The 15,641-nt window shown below is 43.4% G+C and overlaps 3 protein-coding genes across 9 annotated transcripts in view; 1 reads left to right on the top strand and 2 right to left on the bottom strand.

The window, feature by feature from the left end:
• LOC111078768 (deoxynucleoside triphosphate triphosphohydrolase SAMHD1 homolog) overlaps positions 1–7,438 on the bottom strand; it is a 77,320-nt gene extending 69,882 nt beyond the window's left edge. For 2 of the 5 annotated variants that reach the window (XM_022373619.2, XM_022373618.2), the window contains exons 1-4: positions 1,510–1,779; positions 1,001–1,167; positions 772–943; positions 13–713 (exon numbers count right to left, since the gene is read on the bottom strand). In XM_022373619.2, coding sequence (XP_022229311.2) covers positions 13–713; positions 772–943; positions 1,001–1,167; positions 1,510–1,626 — 1,157 coding nt within the window. In that variant the 5' untranslated portion in view covers positions 1,627–1,779. Of the gene's footprint in view, positions 1–12; positions 714–771; positions 944–1,000; positions 1,168–1,258; positions 1,364–1,509; positions 1,780–7,333 lie in introns of those variants that run through there. The other 3 variants (XM_022373622.2, XM_022373620.2, XM_022373621.2) reach the window with 3 other exon arrangements.
• On the top strand, positions 3,876–14,822 carry LOC111078765 (glycogen-binding subunit 76A). Of its 3 annotated transcripts, none has more exons than XM_022373611.2 (3): positions 3,876–5,143; positions 11,281–11,525; positions 12,465–14,822. In XM_022373611.2, exons 2-3 carry the CDS (start codon positions 11,358–11,360, stop codon positions 14,298–14,300), a joined length of 2,004 nt encoding a protein of 667 aa, XP_022229303.1. In that variant the 5' UTR covers positions 3,876–5,143; positions 11,281–11,357; the 3' UTR covers positions 14,301–14,822. The 3 variants fall into 3 exon arrangements, with proteins under 3 accessions (XP_022229303.1, XP_022229304.1, XP_022229306.1); XM_022373612.2 differs by lacking the exon at positions 3,876–5,143 and adding an exon at positions 7,957–8,304; XM_022373614.2 differs by lacking the exon at positions 3,876–5,143 and adding an exon at positions 7,957–8,308.
• Positions 11,549–12,384, bottom strand: LOC111078771 (peroxiredoxin 1). The gene has a single exon (XM_022373624.2). It carries the CDS (start codon positions 12,242–12,244, stop codon positions 11,654–11,656), a length of 591 nt encoding a protein of 196 aa, XP_022229316.1. The 5' UTR covers positions 12,245–12,384; the 3' UTR covers positions 11,549–11,653.
• Positions 14,823–15,641: the final 819 nt, after the last annotated feature.

Genomic DNA, 15,641 nt, shown 5'->3' with positions numbered 1-15,641 from the left:
CTGCTTTCATACCGCTTATCGCCATAGAAAGCGAAAGCCTTATCGGGCTTCATAACACAGCCAGGTCCCTCGATTATTCTGCTAATGGGTAAAACGTCGGCACCTGAACCATCGACAGATGGCAGCTCCACAACACGTTGGGGTTCCCGGAAGTATGCGGCCATTGCATCATTTTCAATCAGCTTCAGAATATGGTCATCGTACAGATTTAACCAGCCAGCGTCATTGGATCGCAGGTCTACCACCTGTGGCGCCAGACGCTGCACCAAATCAACGAATATCTGTTCGGCGGCTGCATTTCTGGGATGCTGATAGGCCTCAACATGGAGTCTGCCTCGTGCCTCGAACAAAGCATAAATGCGATGATAGTCATCAAAACGATACTCAATGCGCTGGCCGTCCGGTGATATGCGGGCTTTAAGGAATATATCATCAAAGTCCATCTCTTCGGGGCCGAGTATTTCGAGGCGTTTATTGTCGCGTCGTAGGTAGTCCCACTTGTCCACATCCAAGCCGCAGCGATGGTTGTGCACGATGTCAAAGATGTAGGCATGCCCCATCATTGGAAACGTCAGGTACTCAGTGTCGCCCAATATCAATGCCTTTATGAGCTGAACTCCACGGCCACTACCCTTATCCCGCAACGCTACTAGCTCCGAGTGGCGGGCGTCCTTGAATATGCGATCCACGCAATCCAGTGCATTCTCCTCGTGCTAAAGAATACAAAGAACGTTGCTAAGCCAAATTGATCCAAGACCACGAATAACATACATCGAAATGCTGTTGGCAAACCCTTTCCCAGACATGCGACATCGGTCCGTGGCCAATGTCGTGCAGTAGAGCTGCTATCTCTACCGCCTTGCGACACCAATCGGGCAGCTTAGCCTCATATTTAGAGTTGCGCTCAATGGCTCTCAAATGATCCTGGGCGCTTTTGTAGGTGCTGCAAGATATCGACTTTAGAATTATTTTAAAATTAATGTAAATTTTAGTGCATTACCCCAAGCAATGATCGTATCGTTTGTGATTAGCCTGTGGCGCTATCACCCATGGCACCAGTCCCAGCTGATGGATCTTCTTCAGGCGTTGAAACAGCGGGTGCTCCACTATCTCCTGTATGTGGGTCGGCAACTCAATAACTCCGTGAACGTCATCTTCGATGAGCATCTGAAAGGGTTGGGACTGGTTACTTATCAGCTCTGATATCTATACATATATATATATATATATTTATAAATGTCGCCTGATAAACATATACGTTAACTGTTTTTCGCTGAAATCGACAGCTGCATATATGTTGGAGTATGCTTCCTCTGCGACTGCCAAGCTCGAACTGATCCGTCAAGTCTCACAGAACTGGCCCGCTTCCAGAGCTTAGAGCTGGCATTTGGATCATATAAAATACCGTTTCCATGCCAACCCCACCCCATACGACACGCATATTAATGCCACAGCGCCAGCTGAGAGACGCTAAAACTATGAAGCGCTGCTGCCATGGCAACCACTTACATACGCGCGCACTGCAGGCAGGGGACCTTGCTGGTGCAACAGCTGTTGTTGTTGCTGGGACGGTTGTTGGGCGCCATGGCCATGGTAGTCCCGGGAAAGAACGACGCTGGCAGACATTCTGAACGGATTGCAGTTCCTTGATCGAACGAGAGCGCGACCGAAATACAAGCGGAAACACGGAGACGACGTTTTGACGGCTTCCTTTCACTTTTCATTTATTTATGTCATTTTATAAAAAGAGAGGCCGATAACGATAACATCCGGCGATCAAACGAGACTTAACCCACTTAACACCCCTCTATTTAAAAAGTTTAGCACCCTTTCTTAAACCGCGGAAAATAATACTGTTTGCAAAGGCTCCTTATAGCTCCATCATCCTCTTTACTTACAAAACAAAAATGACCACCGACATCTTTCACCTGTAATGCGTAAAATATGTTAAAGTAACATCAATTTCGTGGAAATATTAAAAACCCCCCTGGTCGAAAATGGGATAACGTTCTATTTTATTGATTTAAATATGTCATATATGCCACCATAGTGACTATGAACTTATAGAACAAAATATAACCGGCTGACCCTCAGAAATATACCAAAATATACTTTCTCAGTATCAAAATATACCGTAAATATACTGCGGAAAAAACATAACTTAACCCACGAAACCACGTAAATACCCACTGGTCGACAATGAGCTATAAAGCTATAGCTTTAAACAAGGGCTGACTAGTTTCTGCACTCATTGGGGCCTGAGATTACAAACACTTTCTCAATTCCATAATATTTTTTTTCCAATCCAAGCAGTTTAAGCTTATGGCGGGAAAACGTTCGTCTGTCGCGATTTATGCCTACTACATTCCAATGTAGTTGACATGTAGAATAATTCAAATAGGGCAGCTTGACCGTTATTTCGTTATCCAAACACCAGCAACCGATTCAGTTTGCTTTATTTGCTATATTTTATGCATATGTGTCCAATCTGGGCTTGGACTGCCTTTTTCTGATATGAAAGAATCTTCCTTAACCGGTTTGGATAAATTGTTTGCAACTTTCCTAAGAAAATCAACAGAAATCGACACGCAATACACGGAATAAAACAGTACCCACCAGATAATATCTATGTCATCTATATATCTAACAAAATTAGCATATAGACTTAACTTCAGATTGATATTCCAACTAAAATGAGTTAATTTAGTTCATTCATTGCCTAAGAGTCTAATTAGAGACACCTGTGCCAAAATTTCCAAACTAATTGCAGTTAATTTAATGTCATGTGATGAATGAAGCCGATTTTAAAGCAAATATTGTACCGGCTGGGCTTTCTGTCTCTCTATCACACCAGGGGGCTAGCAGCCGCACGAGGGGACAGATGGAGCTCAGGCTGAATTGAATTAGTTGTGGTTCAGAGCGCCGTCGCAGTGAAATGAAAGCGAAAGTAGTCGCTAGTTGACCCACAGATGAAAATGGAACACAAAAGAGAGCCCACCGACAAAGAAAGAGAGAAGAGAGCAGGCCCCAGCCAGCAAAAGAGAGAGAGGGTGGCACGACCATGTGTTTGCCTGCATTTGTACGTATGTACATATATCTGCATCTGCAGCTGTGTCTGCCATATGTATCTGCCTCAAAGAAATGCAATTCCCCATGTAATGGGAACTACAATATGCAATTACTGCGTCCCGAAGTCAACGCACTTTAAAAATAATAAAGAGCGACATACATATACCATACACAAATACCTGCAGCCGAGTACATGCGGGTATCGGTATGTATACTCCTCTCAGGCCCCTGGCAGGGCTGCTTGCCTCAAAGAAAATAAAACAATTAATTGTTAAATGAACAAACAAAAAAATTTAACAAACAATTCAAGAATGCAAATGTAAAGCAAACAAAAATGTTCTGAAGAAACAAAACAAATAGAATAGAAAAGCCGGCTCCACACCTGACGGACGGGCGGTCGACCCAGTGGAGAAGCGATAGAGATAGCCAGTACTGAGAGGCGAAATGAGAGAGCGAGAGTGGAAGAAAAAGAGGAGAGAGTAAGTGCCAAGTAGCTAACAATTGCTGCACGGTGGAGCAAAACTAGTCGCGGAGGTGGTTGGTATTGAAATAACAAAGATATCTTCGATTGCACACATTTAAGACACTGTGCCAATTGAGTCTTTAACATTCTCTCAATTGTTGGCCCACTCGCGCTCTCTGGCGCTGCCTCTCATGACATTTAGAACACATAGCCACCCAAAAACCGCCCACAGAGAGACGAGACAAACATAGAGAGAGAGAGAGAGAGAGAGAGAAGGAGAGCATGTATGGCGAGCTGGGAAGGTTGCAGCTTTTGGCGATACTTGCCTCAGTTGCCACACGACAGGACGGCCAAACGGGCGATCCAAAACGAGATTCAAGTCAGGGCGAAGCCGCTTGAAGCTAAAACTAGATATTCGACAAGTAAATGTATCTTTGAGATACAACGATATGAAAATTAATAAATAATAATTCAAGCGCAACGTATCTCGCTCGGCTCTCTCCCTGTTGGCTGTTTTTGCACAAAAAAAAAAGAACAGTAGCAGAAATCCGAAATAATAAGCAAAATAATTCTCACAAAAATCTTTGGTATCTGTGTATCGGAGAAAAAAAAAAAAAGAGGCCGCCGCAACGCTGCCATGCGGTTGTTGGCTGTCGGCTGTCGACGCTCTGCTCTGCTCTCGCCTCTCGGCCGCCAGTGGGCGAAAGACGCAAACTGGTGCGACCTTGCAATGCCCTTGAATGACACTCTTATTGCGACCAAGTCGCCAATGTTGCCACTACAACGGGCGCTGCTGCCACGGCTGCCACTCAGCGCTGGCACAAAATCATAATAAAAAATAAAAATATAAATTAAAATTACAAACAAAAAACAAAAACGGATTCCAAAACAAAACAAAAAAAATATTAAATATAACCGTGAAAATTTCTAAAAATTTAACCGCTATTCGTGTGGTGCAGCCCGAGTGAAGTTTTGTTGTAGTAGGAGGTAGGCGCCATTCTTTGAGAACCCTCAAATCTAAACACAAGCCGCATCCTTATCAAACCAAAGCCTTAACCCAAATCAAAAAACCTTTGAATGGAACGTGAGTGAACACAATAAATTTAATTAAATTAAAATAAATTAAATTTCGCCAAAAATATAAAAAAGCTTAACACAGAAATAAATGAAATAAAACATATCTCAAGGAAATACCAAAATTCCATTCAAGGAAAGTGTTATCTAAGCAACTAGCGCCCTCTGGTGGCCCCAAAACGCAAAAGTGAAGGTTTATATATGTACACATGTATGTGTGTGTTTGTGTGTGAAAGTGAGTAAAAGTGAAAGTTCACGACTGACACAATCCTGTGGTAACCTTTCTGCCCCACATATTGGGTCACTTTCTTGGACGACTACATAACGGCAACAAGGCACGCAATACCTAAAAGGCAAGAGGCGCCACATACACACATTATATAGTATGCTATATAGAGAGAATCGGTATATGTAGGCGATATTTATGCGACAACTTTTGACAACCAATTCTTTTTATTGCCAACGCCTCTGCGAGTGCCAGATGAACATTGGCATAGGCCAAAAAGGGAACGCCTTGGAATAATATTAAAACTACAGGTTGGTAATAATTCCATCATATTTCCTATATATAAAGGTGGAAAAGCATAATTAAGTGCGTGTTCTAGATTTAGTACATACATACATATATATGCAAAACGATTGCGTGATAATTCTTTCTGCCTCTTTTTTTTGCAATTACCATGTGCGTGTATCCATGAGATACATTTGACATTGATTATGGCATCTAAAGTCATTGGGCTTGGAAGCTGAGCTGAGCCAAAAAACATGAATTAAACCGGAGAGCGAGAAGAGAGTCTCCATGAAGTTCAATTGGAAACAAGTTCAGGGAGTTCAAGTTTCAACTACCAAGCCATAATAATTAAGTTGAATTAGTTGTGTGTGTATTCTATAGATTGGAAATAGATATAGGGGCTAAACCGGTTTATTGTGCCACAATTTCTGAAGTTCTATCAGATCAGATCAGATCAGTTTAAATGCTTCTGATTACGATAGTTCGAACACAAGAAAATCGAAAATAATAAGGCACAGAATCAGCTCCTTTCTATACTGCCACAGGAATAATATTTACCCACTTTCATAATACTATTATTACTGTATTACTTCACGTACCCAAATGCTTACATAAGAAATCTCCCTCCCAGGACCGCTTCCTTAACCATGCCCAATCAAAGCAAAACAAACCAAAACAATGCTCGTTATCACACAATCTATAGGCAAAACACAATCTCGAACCCCATCTTCAAACCCAAACAATAATAGGAGGAAAACGAAAGCACGCTGAAAACCGAAAGTATCTGCCCCCACCAGCCGTGGTACGTATCTGTGTATCTGTAACTGTGTTTTCAGAACAGCGCAAGCGTTTTTCCTGTGGGTGGGCTGGTCACGGCGCTTGGCTTTGTTTGCTTTTGACATTTCGTTGGGTAGCAATGTCATACAAATATAAATAAAAAATACAAAAAAAAATATACAAAAAAAAAAAACACGCGCCAGCCGAAAAGCAGACAAAAAATGAGTGAGAACACCACCCCCACAACCACGGGACGGGGCACGGCACACACGCACTCACACAAACCCAGGGTATCTGTTAGATACAACAACAACCAAATTACCGACAGTAAATTAGCGCTTGAAGCAAGGCTCGTGAAAGCTATTCCGTATACTCGAACACACATTGATTGTTATGGAACTTCAATGCAAATCGATTTCCAAATCCAAAGCAAGGCACAGGCAAGAGGAGAAGAGATATCCTCCAAGGCGGCGCCGCGCGTGTTGCATACATATCTGTCTGTCTGTCTGTCTAGGTTTTTAGCTAATTTACCATAAAGAAATATATATTCTTAATTTTGGTTTATTTATAAATAAAAAGGAGAGCCAGTCAGCTGTTGTGGTTTGTTGATGGAGGCAATACACACATACAAACACACACTCGAACACATACTACGAGTAAAACGTGGGAGGCACTTGCCGGTCTGAGCATTTTTGACAGGAACTTATGCCAATGATATATGCGACAGTGAATGACAGCGTCTAAATGCTCTCCAATGTTGTTTGGTGCTCTATTTCAAAGTATAATTCTTGCCACAAATTGCCTTATCTTCAATGTCATAAATCCCCCTCGAAGATCCGCCTATAACTAATCATATTTTTAGCTATTCATATATGTAATTCCATTATTAGATTAACCTCCAACATTTTTAGCACCAATCTTATCTTATCGCTCTTTGCTGAACAGAATAACGAATAAATGTCTTAATTAATTGATTGTTTAGACTTTAATGACTGCTAGTTGTGGCTGGATCTGTCTAAACCTGTTTGTTTAGTAGGGCAGGCAGTTCAACGATCCGCTCAAAGCAGATCTCTTATCAGCTGCTGCTGTCTCTGCTGTCACTCATCCATCTAACTTGAATTGTTGAGCCCTGCAAAATCGGAACTGCTAACTATAACGGCGCCTATGTCCAAACAATCACAAATTGGCGTTGAACCCATAAACCTAATCGCAGATTTAACCAGCAACAACCAACAACCGCTAGCTGATAAGACGCATATCGAATATTGGCCAGCATGGAATAGCAACCCACAATCACAGCGGGCGGTGGTCACAGAAACAGACTTAGAGAGGAGAGAGCAATTAGACACGCTGATCGCTGATCCATGCTATCTATCATATATTTGTTTTATCTTTAAGTGAGATATCTAACAGATTAAGTCAAATGTTTGAGTATTTACCAATTTATTGCAGTAATTTAAATCTGTTGCTTGGCATAAACGAAACGGTAGTACCCTGGAAAGAGTACTCTTAAAGAATATTGGTTTGATAAATTTATAGAATTTTGGACACATTTTTAAGCTAATTAAATGAATTTCTAGTACATTAATTTCAAAGAAAAATTGATTAAAATTTCAAATGAAATGACAAACCATTTCGCTAAGTGTACCATCCCCTATTCGCAAGGGTGTTTCGAGGAGCAGTTAGCCAAGATTAATACTGAGACAGACATTCGAGGCTGGCGACGTCACTGATCACGAGCAAATGTCTATAGAAGCGACTGCCTGACGGCCGCTGCACAGCATCGACATCGACAACGCCAGCGGCTGCAGTTACCTTTTGGGATGCACTGCGACGACTACACATGCAAAGAAACACACAGACACAGAGATACAGACACAGACACAGATGCAGATGCAGATACAGATACAGCAATGGATGGATGAAGGGAGAAGTGTTGGAGTGCGGACTGAGGGCGCGATCAGTGTGAGGGCAGCAGCAAGCAGACAACGTTGGCGGTGTTTGGCTGCGATTTGCGATTCTGGTGCACTTCGAATTCGTTTCGTTTCGATTCTGATTCCGATTCGATTCGATCCGAACCGATCCTCTATACTGCCTTATCAATCAGCTTGAATTTTTTTGCTGAATGCCAAAAACAAAACAAAACAGATCGTTTTTGTATTCAGTGCACCGCCGACACCGTGACGCTGCAGACGTGCTGCAGTTTCGAGTTCGAGTTTCGAGTCTGTGGATGTCCGGTCTCCCAGATGCCAACTGCCCGATGCAGTAGTTCCATCGGTGCCATCTCAAGCAACTAATTGCCATAACATTTACGAAAGTGCGAGACCAGTAAAAGTTGGGCTCTAATATCAGTGGGCTATCAACCAAGTGGCATCGATTATATCACCAATCTGTCTGGCCGCGATCGAGTGTAAGTGAGTGCAAAAGGCAGCACATTCCGGGGGTAGAGTGCACCAGGGAGAGTATCGGGACGAAAACAATTCCCGGTCCGGGTCAATTCCGATTGCTATAAATAAAATTACAAATTTTGTTATCAACATTCATAATCGAAACGCCGCCGCAGCACGATTAAGAGCCTTGGGATTGCTACATTCCTACACCCACCAGAACCCGGGAACCGAGTACCCATCGCCCATTCGGCCACATTGCAAATATCATGTGTAGTTCAGGTGATAAGCCGGCGACCGGCAAATGCTAATTGTAGGCCTAGAAACATCTAATCGAACGGCTAATGGCGCATCTACATATAACCAGGGAAATGCTTCGGAGCAGTGACTAACTAATTGACATGACAAAATGCATCTATGCGATTCCAGTGATAAGCTACTCTCTCCCTCTATATCTCTCTCTATCTCAGTTCGTGCTGTGGCGCATGTCCGATCATCAGTTTGTAAATATTTTAAAAGTGCTGCGAATTGGTCTGATGGCTTTGAAGATATTCTATACCTTATTTTACGACTGATTGACCATTAAAGCGACTGTGGTATAGAATTCAGGACTGGTAACGGATCAGTGATCAAAGATCGTGTTTCATTTGTGGTGTGTATAAATGCATTCGAAAGTGCGCCATTGAGATTTGACTTGCTGATTGAATAGTTGGGCATGCAAAATCTTTCAGATAATTCTTTATTACCAATTGAAAAACAGCATCTTACATAAATATTAAATTTCGCAAGCAGCTTTGAGTGATATTTTTTAGATTAGTTTTGAGGCAATATATATTTAGAGGATGGCTCCCAAATAACTTTGACAAAATGCGCACCTCTTGAACAATTTAAGTAACACGCTTATTAAATTATGAATAAACACAGAATGTATCTTTTATGTACGAAATTGGCACCTCAACAGCACCTTGACTTCATTCCACAGACAGCCACGGGCGATGTGAACCAATCAAGAATAATGCAAAGTTATTTTTATTGCGTTAACCACTTGAAGTAATATCAATTCCTCTACATTTCCACCAATTTAATTCAATTAAGCTGCTTTATGGCTGTCTCCCAATTCTCCGCAGTGCGTGTATCGCAGCATCCAAGTACAAGTATCTTTCGGTTACAGTCAAAACAAGCCAAAGAAGATTCACCCATGAAGAAAGTGAGCAAATGGCAAAAAAAAAAAGAGAATAGAACGGAAATGTTACTTTTGCCATAAAACAGAACTGAAAAGACGAACCCAGACATACATATGTTGTCGTAGATTTATTTATAGAACTCTTTTCATTTTGTTTCTATTTTATTTATTTTGTTTGTTATGCATATACTTTATTTATAAACTGTGAGCTTGCAGTAGTAATTAATATTTATATGTGTAATATTTGTAGGCAGAAACAGAAAGAAAGTGGCGAGAGGAATACATATAAATTGAAGAGAAAATGTGTAAGAATTCCATGCAATCAGCCTTTTTATTCTTCGCTGATTTTCTGAAATTTATCAACACATTATGTCAGGCTTCAATGAATCTTTAATTCATAAATTACTTTTTCCACCGAGTACATTTCTCTCTTAAATGTGTATATTTAATTTTTGTAATCTTTTCGGTTTCTTTTTTTTTGCGTTTCTTGGTCCAACGTCATCTGCACCCAAAACGCATTTAGCCACTTGGCATACAGCCAAAAACAATTTCAACCTATCTATAAGAAAAAGAGAGCAACGCAAAAAAATGAGTAAAGGTTGAGGCCCGAAAAAGAAAACTGCAATCGGTCGCCGTACCCAAGGGATGACTGTGAATCATGAAATATGTTCGTGCCATAAGGTGCCACATCGCCTACAGATTCCTACAGGGGAATCGCTATATACATATAATGTATAGAAAATACCTATGTACATATAAGCCGACAGGCAAATTAAGGAATTTTCAAAAAGATCGGCATTTTGACCTCCTTAATCGATCGATTGTTGGACGATCGTTTATTTTATTTATTTTTTTACAAATTTGTTGGTTTTATTCATTTCTTTTGCTTAATTAAATTTCCTATGCAGGCTGCCAAAAATAAAAAGTAAAATATTTAAAACCGAAAGACGAGACAAAAAGTAAGAAAAGTCGAAACAAAAAAAAAACCCAAATAGACAACAGCAGCAAAATAAATGCCGCAAAAAAAAAAGTTCAAGGCCAATTGACATTGTCTCCGCCTCGATTGGCGCATCTAATTTCGAATGGCACTCTGATGTCTTAATTGGGCGGCCACCACTTCCCCTATCTCTATCTCTGTCTAAGTATCCGCCTTCGTCCCACTCTGGGAATGGGCGTGGCTTGGCGTTTCACCTAGTCAAAGGTAAAGCACGTGCAGCTATGCGGTACGGTACCCAAAACAATAGCAAACCCATTTGCCAAGAGCAAAACAAAGCGAACAAGAAGTGTTAACAACAATTTGTTATGGTCACCTGCTTCAACTTGTGGGGTATGGGGGGGATGTCATCAGGTTTGTCTGGGTTTTCGTCACATGTTTTCATCACATGATTTATACTAAAAAAATCAATTCACGCACGCATAGAGCTTTGGTAGATCATTAAAGGGTTCTGATTTAATTATAAACTTTACTTAGTCAAACTCCCCCAACTATAAAGAAAATATACTCTCTTTTCCCACGCAAATTTCTGCACATAAATACCCCAAAAAGATCTATTAAAATTATAATGACAACCAACTAAATCAAATCGTCTAAAAACGGCAAGAAAATATGCGCTGCAGTTAATGAATAAAAAATGATATAGAAATCTTTATATGTACATATTTTCCCCAGCTGTTTTCAAGCATTCAAGAAAGCAAAGAGAAAGTGTTGAGGGAAATTTATTTGTTTACTTGAACCAAAACAACAGCAGAAATTGCCTAATATATAACTCACGTCATATGCTACATTTCGATGGTATTTTATGTTCTATATTCGCAGATATTCCGGAGATCCGCTTGCAATATACCACACTCTGTTTGTGTCTGTGTGTGTGGCGGAGACGTGACGTGACGTAAATGAACGATCCCGGCGATATACCATTGACACACAGTAGCACGCCGGACAGCAGGCCGCCCTGCAGCATTATCTCAATCATACCAACCATAGGGATGTCCTCATGCCGCGGCCGGGCCGAGGCATTCGCACGGAGTCTGTCCTCCAAGCTGCGCACCTTGGGAACACAGGTAAGATTAAGAATCCTTGAGGATTACATTTTTTTTTCCAGGGTAACATTTATTGAACTGCCTGCACTCGCTTTGTATGTGTGTTAACTCTGTGTGTGTGTGTGTGTGTGTGTGTGTGTGTGGGGTGTTTATGTGGCATTCTTGAAATACTCCTCCTTGCCGGACTCGTCCGCCTTCATGCCCTTGGCTCCCACCTTCCAGTTGACGGGGCACACCATACCGAACTCATCGCTAAACTGGTACGCCTGGATCAGACGCAGTGACTCGTCCACGCTGCGACCGACACCATTGTCGTTGATCGTGATCTGTCGCACCTGACCCTCGCGATCGATGATGAAGGTGGCGCGCAGGGCCAGGCCCGTCTTCTCATCCAGCACGCCATAGTCCTTGGCTATCTTCATGGACTTGTCCGCCAGCAGCGGTATGTCCATTTCGCCCAGGCCGCCCTTCTTGCGCGGCTGAGCCATCCAGGCGCAGTGCACAAAGTGGCTGTCCGTCGAGCAGGCGACCACCTCGCAGCCCACGTTGCGGAACTCCAGCGCACGATCGCTGAATGCCTGCAGCTCGGTGGGGCAGACAAACGAAAAGTCTGCGGGATAGAACACCAGCAGCACATAACGGCCACGCAAATCGCTCAGCGATAGATGACGAAAGCCCCCGGCCACGACGGCAATCGTATCGAATTCTGGGGCCATCTGACGCAAATTTAACGTCTTCATCCTGGCGGCGTTGTGGGTTCTACTTGAATTATTTTACTAGTTGGAGCTTTGGCTAGGGAAGTCGATTTTATTCTGAGACTACGACTGGATTACTGAAAGAGTTATTCGAATGTTACGATGGATTTGTTGCGACTTACTAAGTTTTACAGCATATTTCGATATATTTCCTTTTTAATCAAATCTAATCTCTCTCTTTCTCTGTGTCTCTCTTTTGTTGCAGGCGAACGAGGAGGGTGTGGAAAATGCCGAGGATGAGCCCATCATCAATGGCACCAACACCAATACCTGGGTGAATGCCCACGACTCTGAACAGACTGTAACCGATCTGCAGCCGCTGCGCCACGAGTCCGATTCATTTTTCGACTTTGACTGTGAACTGGAGTCGCCGGGCAGTCCGGTGGATGAGTGCGAGTACCTGCGTCTGATTGAAACCGCCTCGAATACGCCACACAACTCAACGGCCGAGTCGGGCTATGCGTGTGCCTCGGCCGCCAGCAGTCACAGCAGCAGCACCGCCGATGGACCCTACTTCGATGCCACATCAACATCCGCATCAGCCGTTGGCTCAGTGATTCCGGATCAGATACTGGTCACGGTAAATGCACAGGCACTGCACCCCCAGGCCACAGAGCTTGGCCAGCATTCAGCCACTGAGTTGAATGACTCTGTGAATGCATTGCCAATGAATGGGGGACACGAGCTGACAAACGGTCAGCAACAGGAGCAGCAGGAGCAGCAGCTGGCGGAGGAGCAGCAGCAGCTGGAGCAGGAGAAACAAAAGGACACAGCTGAACAGAAAACTCAACAGCAGAAGGAACTAGTTGTGGATGTGTTGGATCAGGAGGATGAGGCGCTTCTACAGGCACAAATACTCAGCGAACTGTTGCAACAGAGCGACAACTTCAAAGCCAGCGGCGGCGGCATTGTGGTACAGGCTCCTCTGGAAGAGCCCTCCACTCTGACCAATGGTCACGTGGACGCCGAGGAGCAGCTGGAACTGAAAGATGAAGTCCTGGATGGGGCCGACAGAACGTTGGAAGAGAGGATCTACGATGTACCGACACCCGACAGAACTTTGGATGCCTCCGCATCGCCGGAAAGGGATGCGACTGCCGTTGTGGACACCTCCCCCGATAGCGGTGTCGATGAGGCAGACAAATCGGTGGCAGCTGACCCCGCCACCGGCAGCATCCTCACAGTGGATGTGGATCTGGTCCAGCTGGAGCAGGCCAAGCTGGATGCCGCCGAGGCGGCGAAGAAGTCGAGCCACAGCCATGCCATAGACACCACAGACGATGAGGACGATTGCCGGCCGCAGCGGGTGAGACGCTGCTCCTCGCTGAAGACGGGCAAAACGCCACCGGGCACGCCCGGACGCAAGAAGATTGTACGATTCGCGGATGTGCTGGGCCTGGATCTGGCCGATGTGAAGACCTTCCTGGATGAGATACCCACAATACCCAAGTCGGCGTTCGAGGATCTGGAGATACTGGAGTCGGAGCCGCCGATGCAGATGGGGCCCAAGTCGGACAAGCTGCTGATGCCGCTGTTCCAGCAGCCGGGCGGCCTGCCCACATTCCTCGATGCGGTCAGGGAGAAGCAGGTCTCGCTGGAGAATGCCGCCGTCTCGGACAACATCAACCAGACGATATCCGGTTCGGTGCGCGTGCGCAATCTCGACTTTCACAAGTCCGTGCACATTCGCTACTCGCTGGATGGGTGGCGCAGCTATGCGGACCTGCAGGCCAACTACGTGGAGAACTCCTGCGACGGCTTCTCGGATAAGTTCACCTTTGTGCTGTTTGGCAATTCGATGCATGTGGGCCAGCGGCTGGAGTTTGCCGTGCGCTTCCAGTGCAAGGGCCAGCAGTTCTGGGACAGCAACTACGGGGCCAACTACTGCTTCCAATGTTTGCCAAGCTCGACGCATGCCACCAGCGCATCGCCGGCGTCCGTGGCGACTGGCGCCGTGATCAGGCATCATAGTCACAGCACGAGCATGGTCGGCCTGCTAAGCCCCACGGCGGGCGATGCCTGGTGCAGCTCATTCTACTAAGCGTTTTTATTTGGCGCGGCTCGGCAGACAATCCAGAGCTGTGGGCTCCCGTGGAGGCAGTAGTATGCAACCTCAAACCTCGAACCACACTCTCCCCTCCCACCACCCACCATAGGCGCTACGCCAATGCCTGGAACATACATATGTGTGCATGTGCAGCCCCATATTCCAGGGCCTTGTTGTGGCGTGTGCCAGATGATATATACAAACCCATAGAGACAACAGTTCAGATGATCGGCCTGTTAGATCGGAGATCGAACAAATCCAGTCCAACCCCCCTGCAGGAACAGAAATTGTTTATATTTTTATAGAGCGGAATGCAGTGTGCAGGATGAGAGGAGCAGCCAAAGGAGCCAGAGAGTAGTGCGAACAACAAACATAAATAAATATGAAGAGGAGAGGAAGAGCCAGCAAAGTTCGAATGAATCCCAAAGATAGTTGTTAGTCGTATGTTATAAGAAGAGCAAGTGATAACAAACAAAATAATATCTGATCAGTTTCTTCAATGTCTTCTTCTGTTTTCCGTTTCCCGTTTTCAAACCCCTCCCCCGATGCCTATTTCTATTTGGTTAATTTTTACATTTCCCCCAAAAGTGTTTGTCTAGTATGTGGAAAGCGTTTTGTGATCTTCCTTAGTAGAAGTTGAACTGCAATAGCCACAATTCATCAGCACAGTTCCAAAAAGAGCACAGAGACCAAAGTCAAAAGTTAACTATGTATAAACTGAACAACATCCATTATCTAGTCAAATTGAATTTACTTTTGAGACTTCATGGCTAGAATCTCTCCATAACGATAACGATTTCTCTTGCCAATATCCATCAAGCGATCATGGAACACTTTCCATTTGAAACGAACTTACTGAACAATAACAAACAAACAAACAAACAAACTACCAACCAAACAACGCCAACTATTTGTTTTATCTTAAATGTTGAAAATTTCCCTTTTATTGTTTTTGATTATTATGATTTTTTTTTGACTATTCTTTAATTTTTAATTTAAACACATATTTCAATATTTTCTATGTATATGTTCTATCGTAATATTATATTATATTATATATATACAAAATAAAATAAATATAAATTTTAGTTAATTTTTGTGCCTTTCGTTGATTCCTTTCATTTGCGTTCAAAGCGAAACTCTTCTTATCCACCAGATGCAACAACAACTACCACTATATATACTATATACTATATATCAGGGATTATTAAGCGTATATATGCATCTACGTTTAACAATTAAATGCAACAGACAAAACGCAGCTACCTCAAACGTTTTCGAAATGAAAACAAACCAAAAAAGAGAATAATAGTTAAAACAAAAAATATTATTATA

The sequence above is a fragment of the Drosophila obscura genome, unplaced genomic scaffold, assembly GCF_018151105.1.
Source record: "Drosophila obscura isolate BZ-5 IFL unplaced genomic scaffold, ASM1815110v1 contig_1, whole genome shotgun sequence".
NCBI classification, from domain to species: domain Eukaryota; kingdom Metazoa; phylum Arthropoda; class Insecta; order Diptera; family Drosophilidae; genus Drosophila; species Drosophila obscura.
The sequence above is the reverse complement of the archived record's forward strand: the minus strand, read 5'-3'. Positions and strand labels throughout refer to the sequence as shown.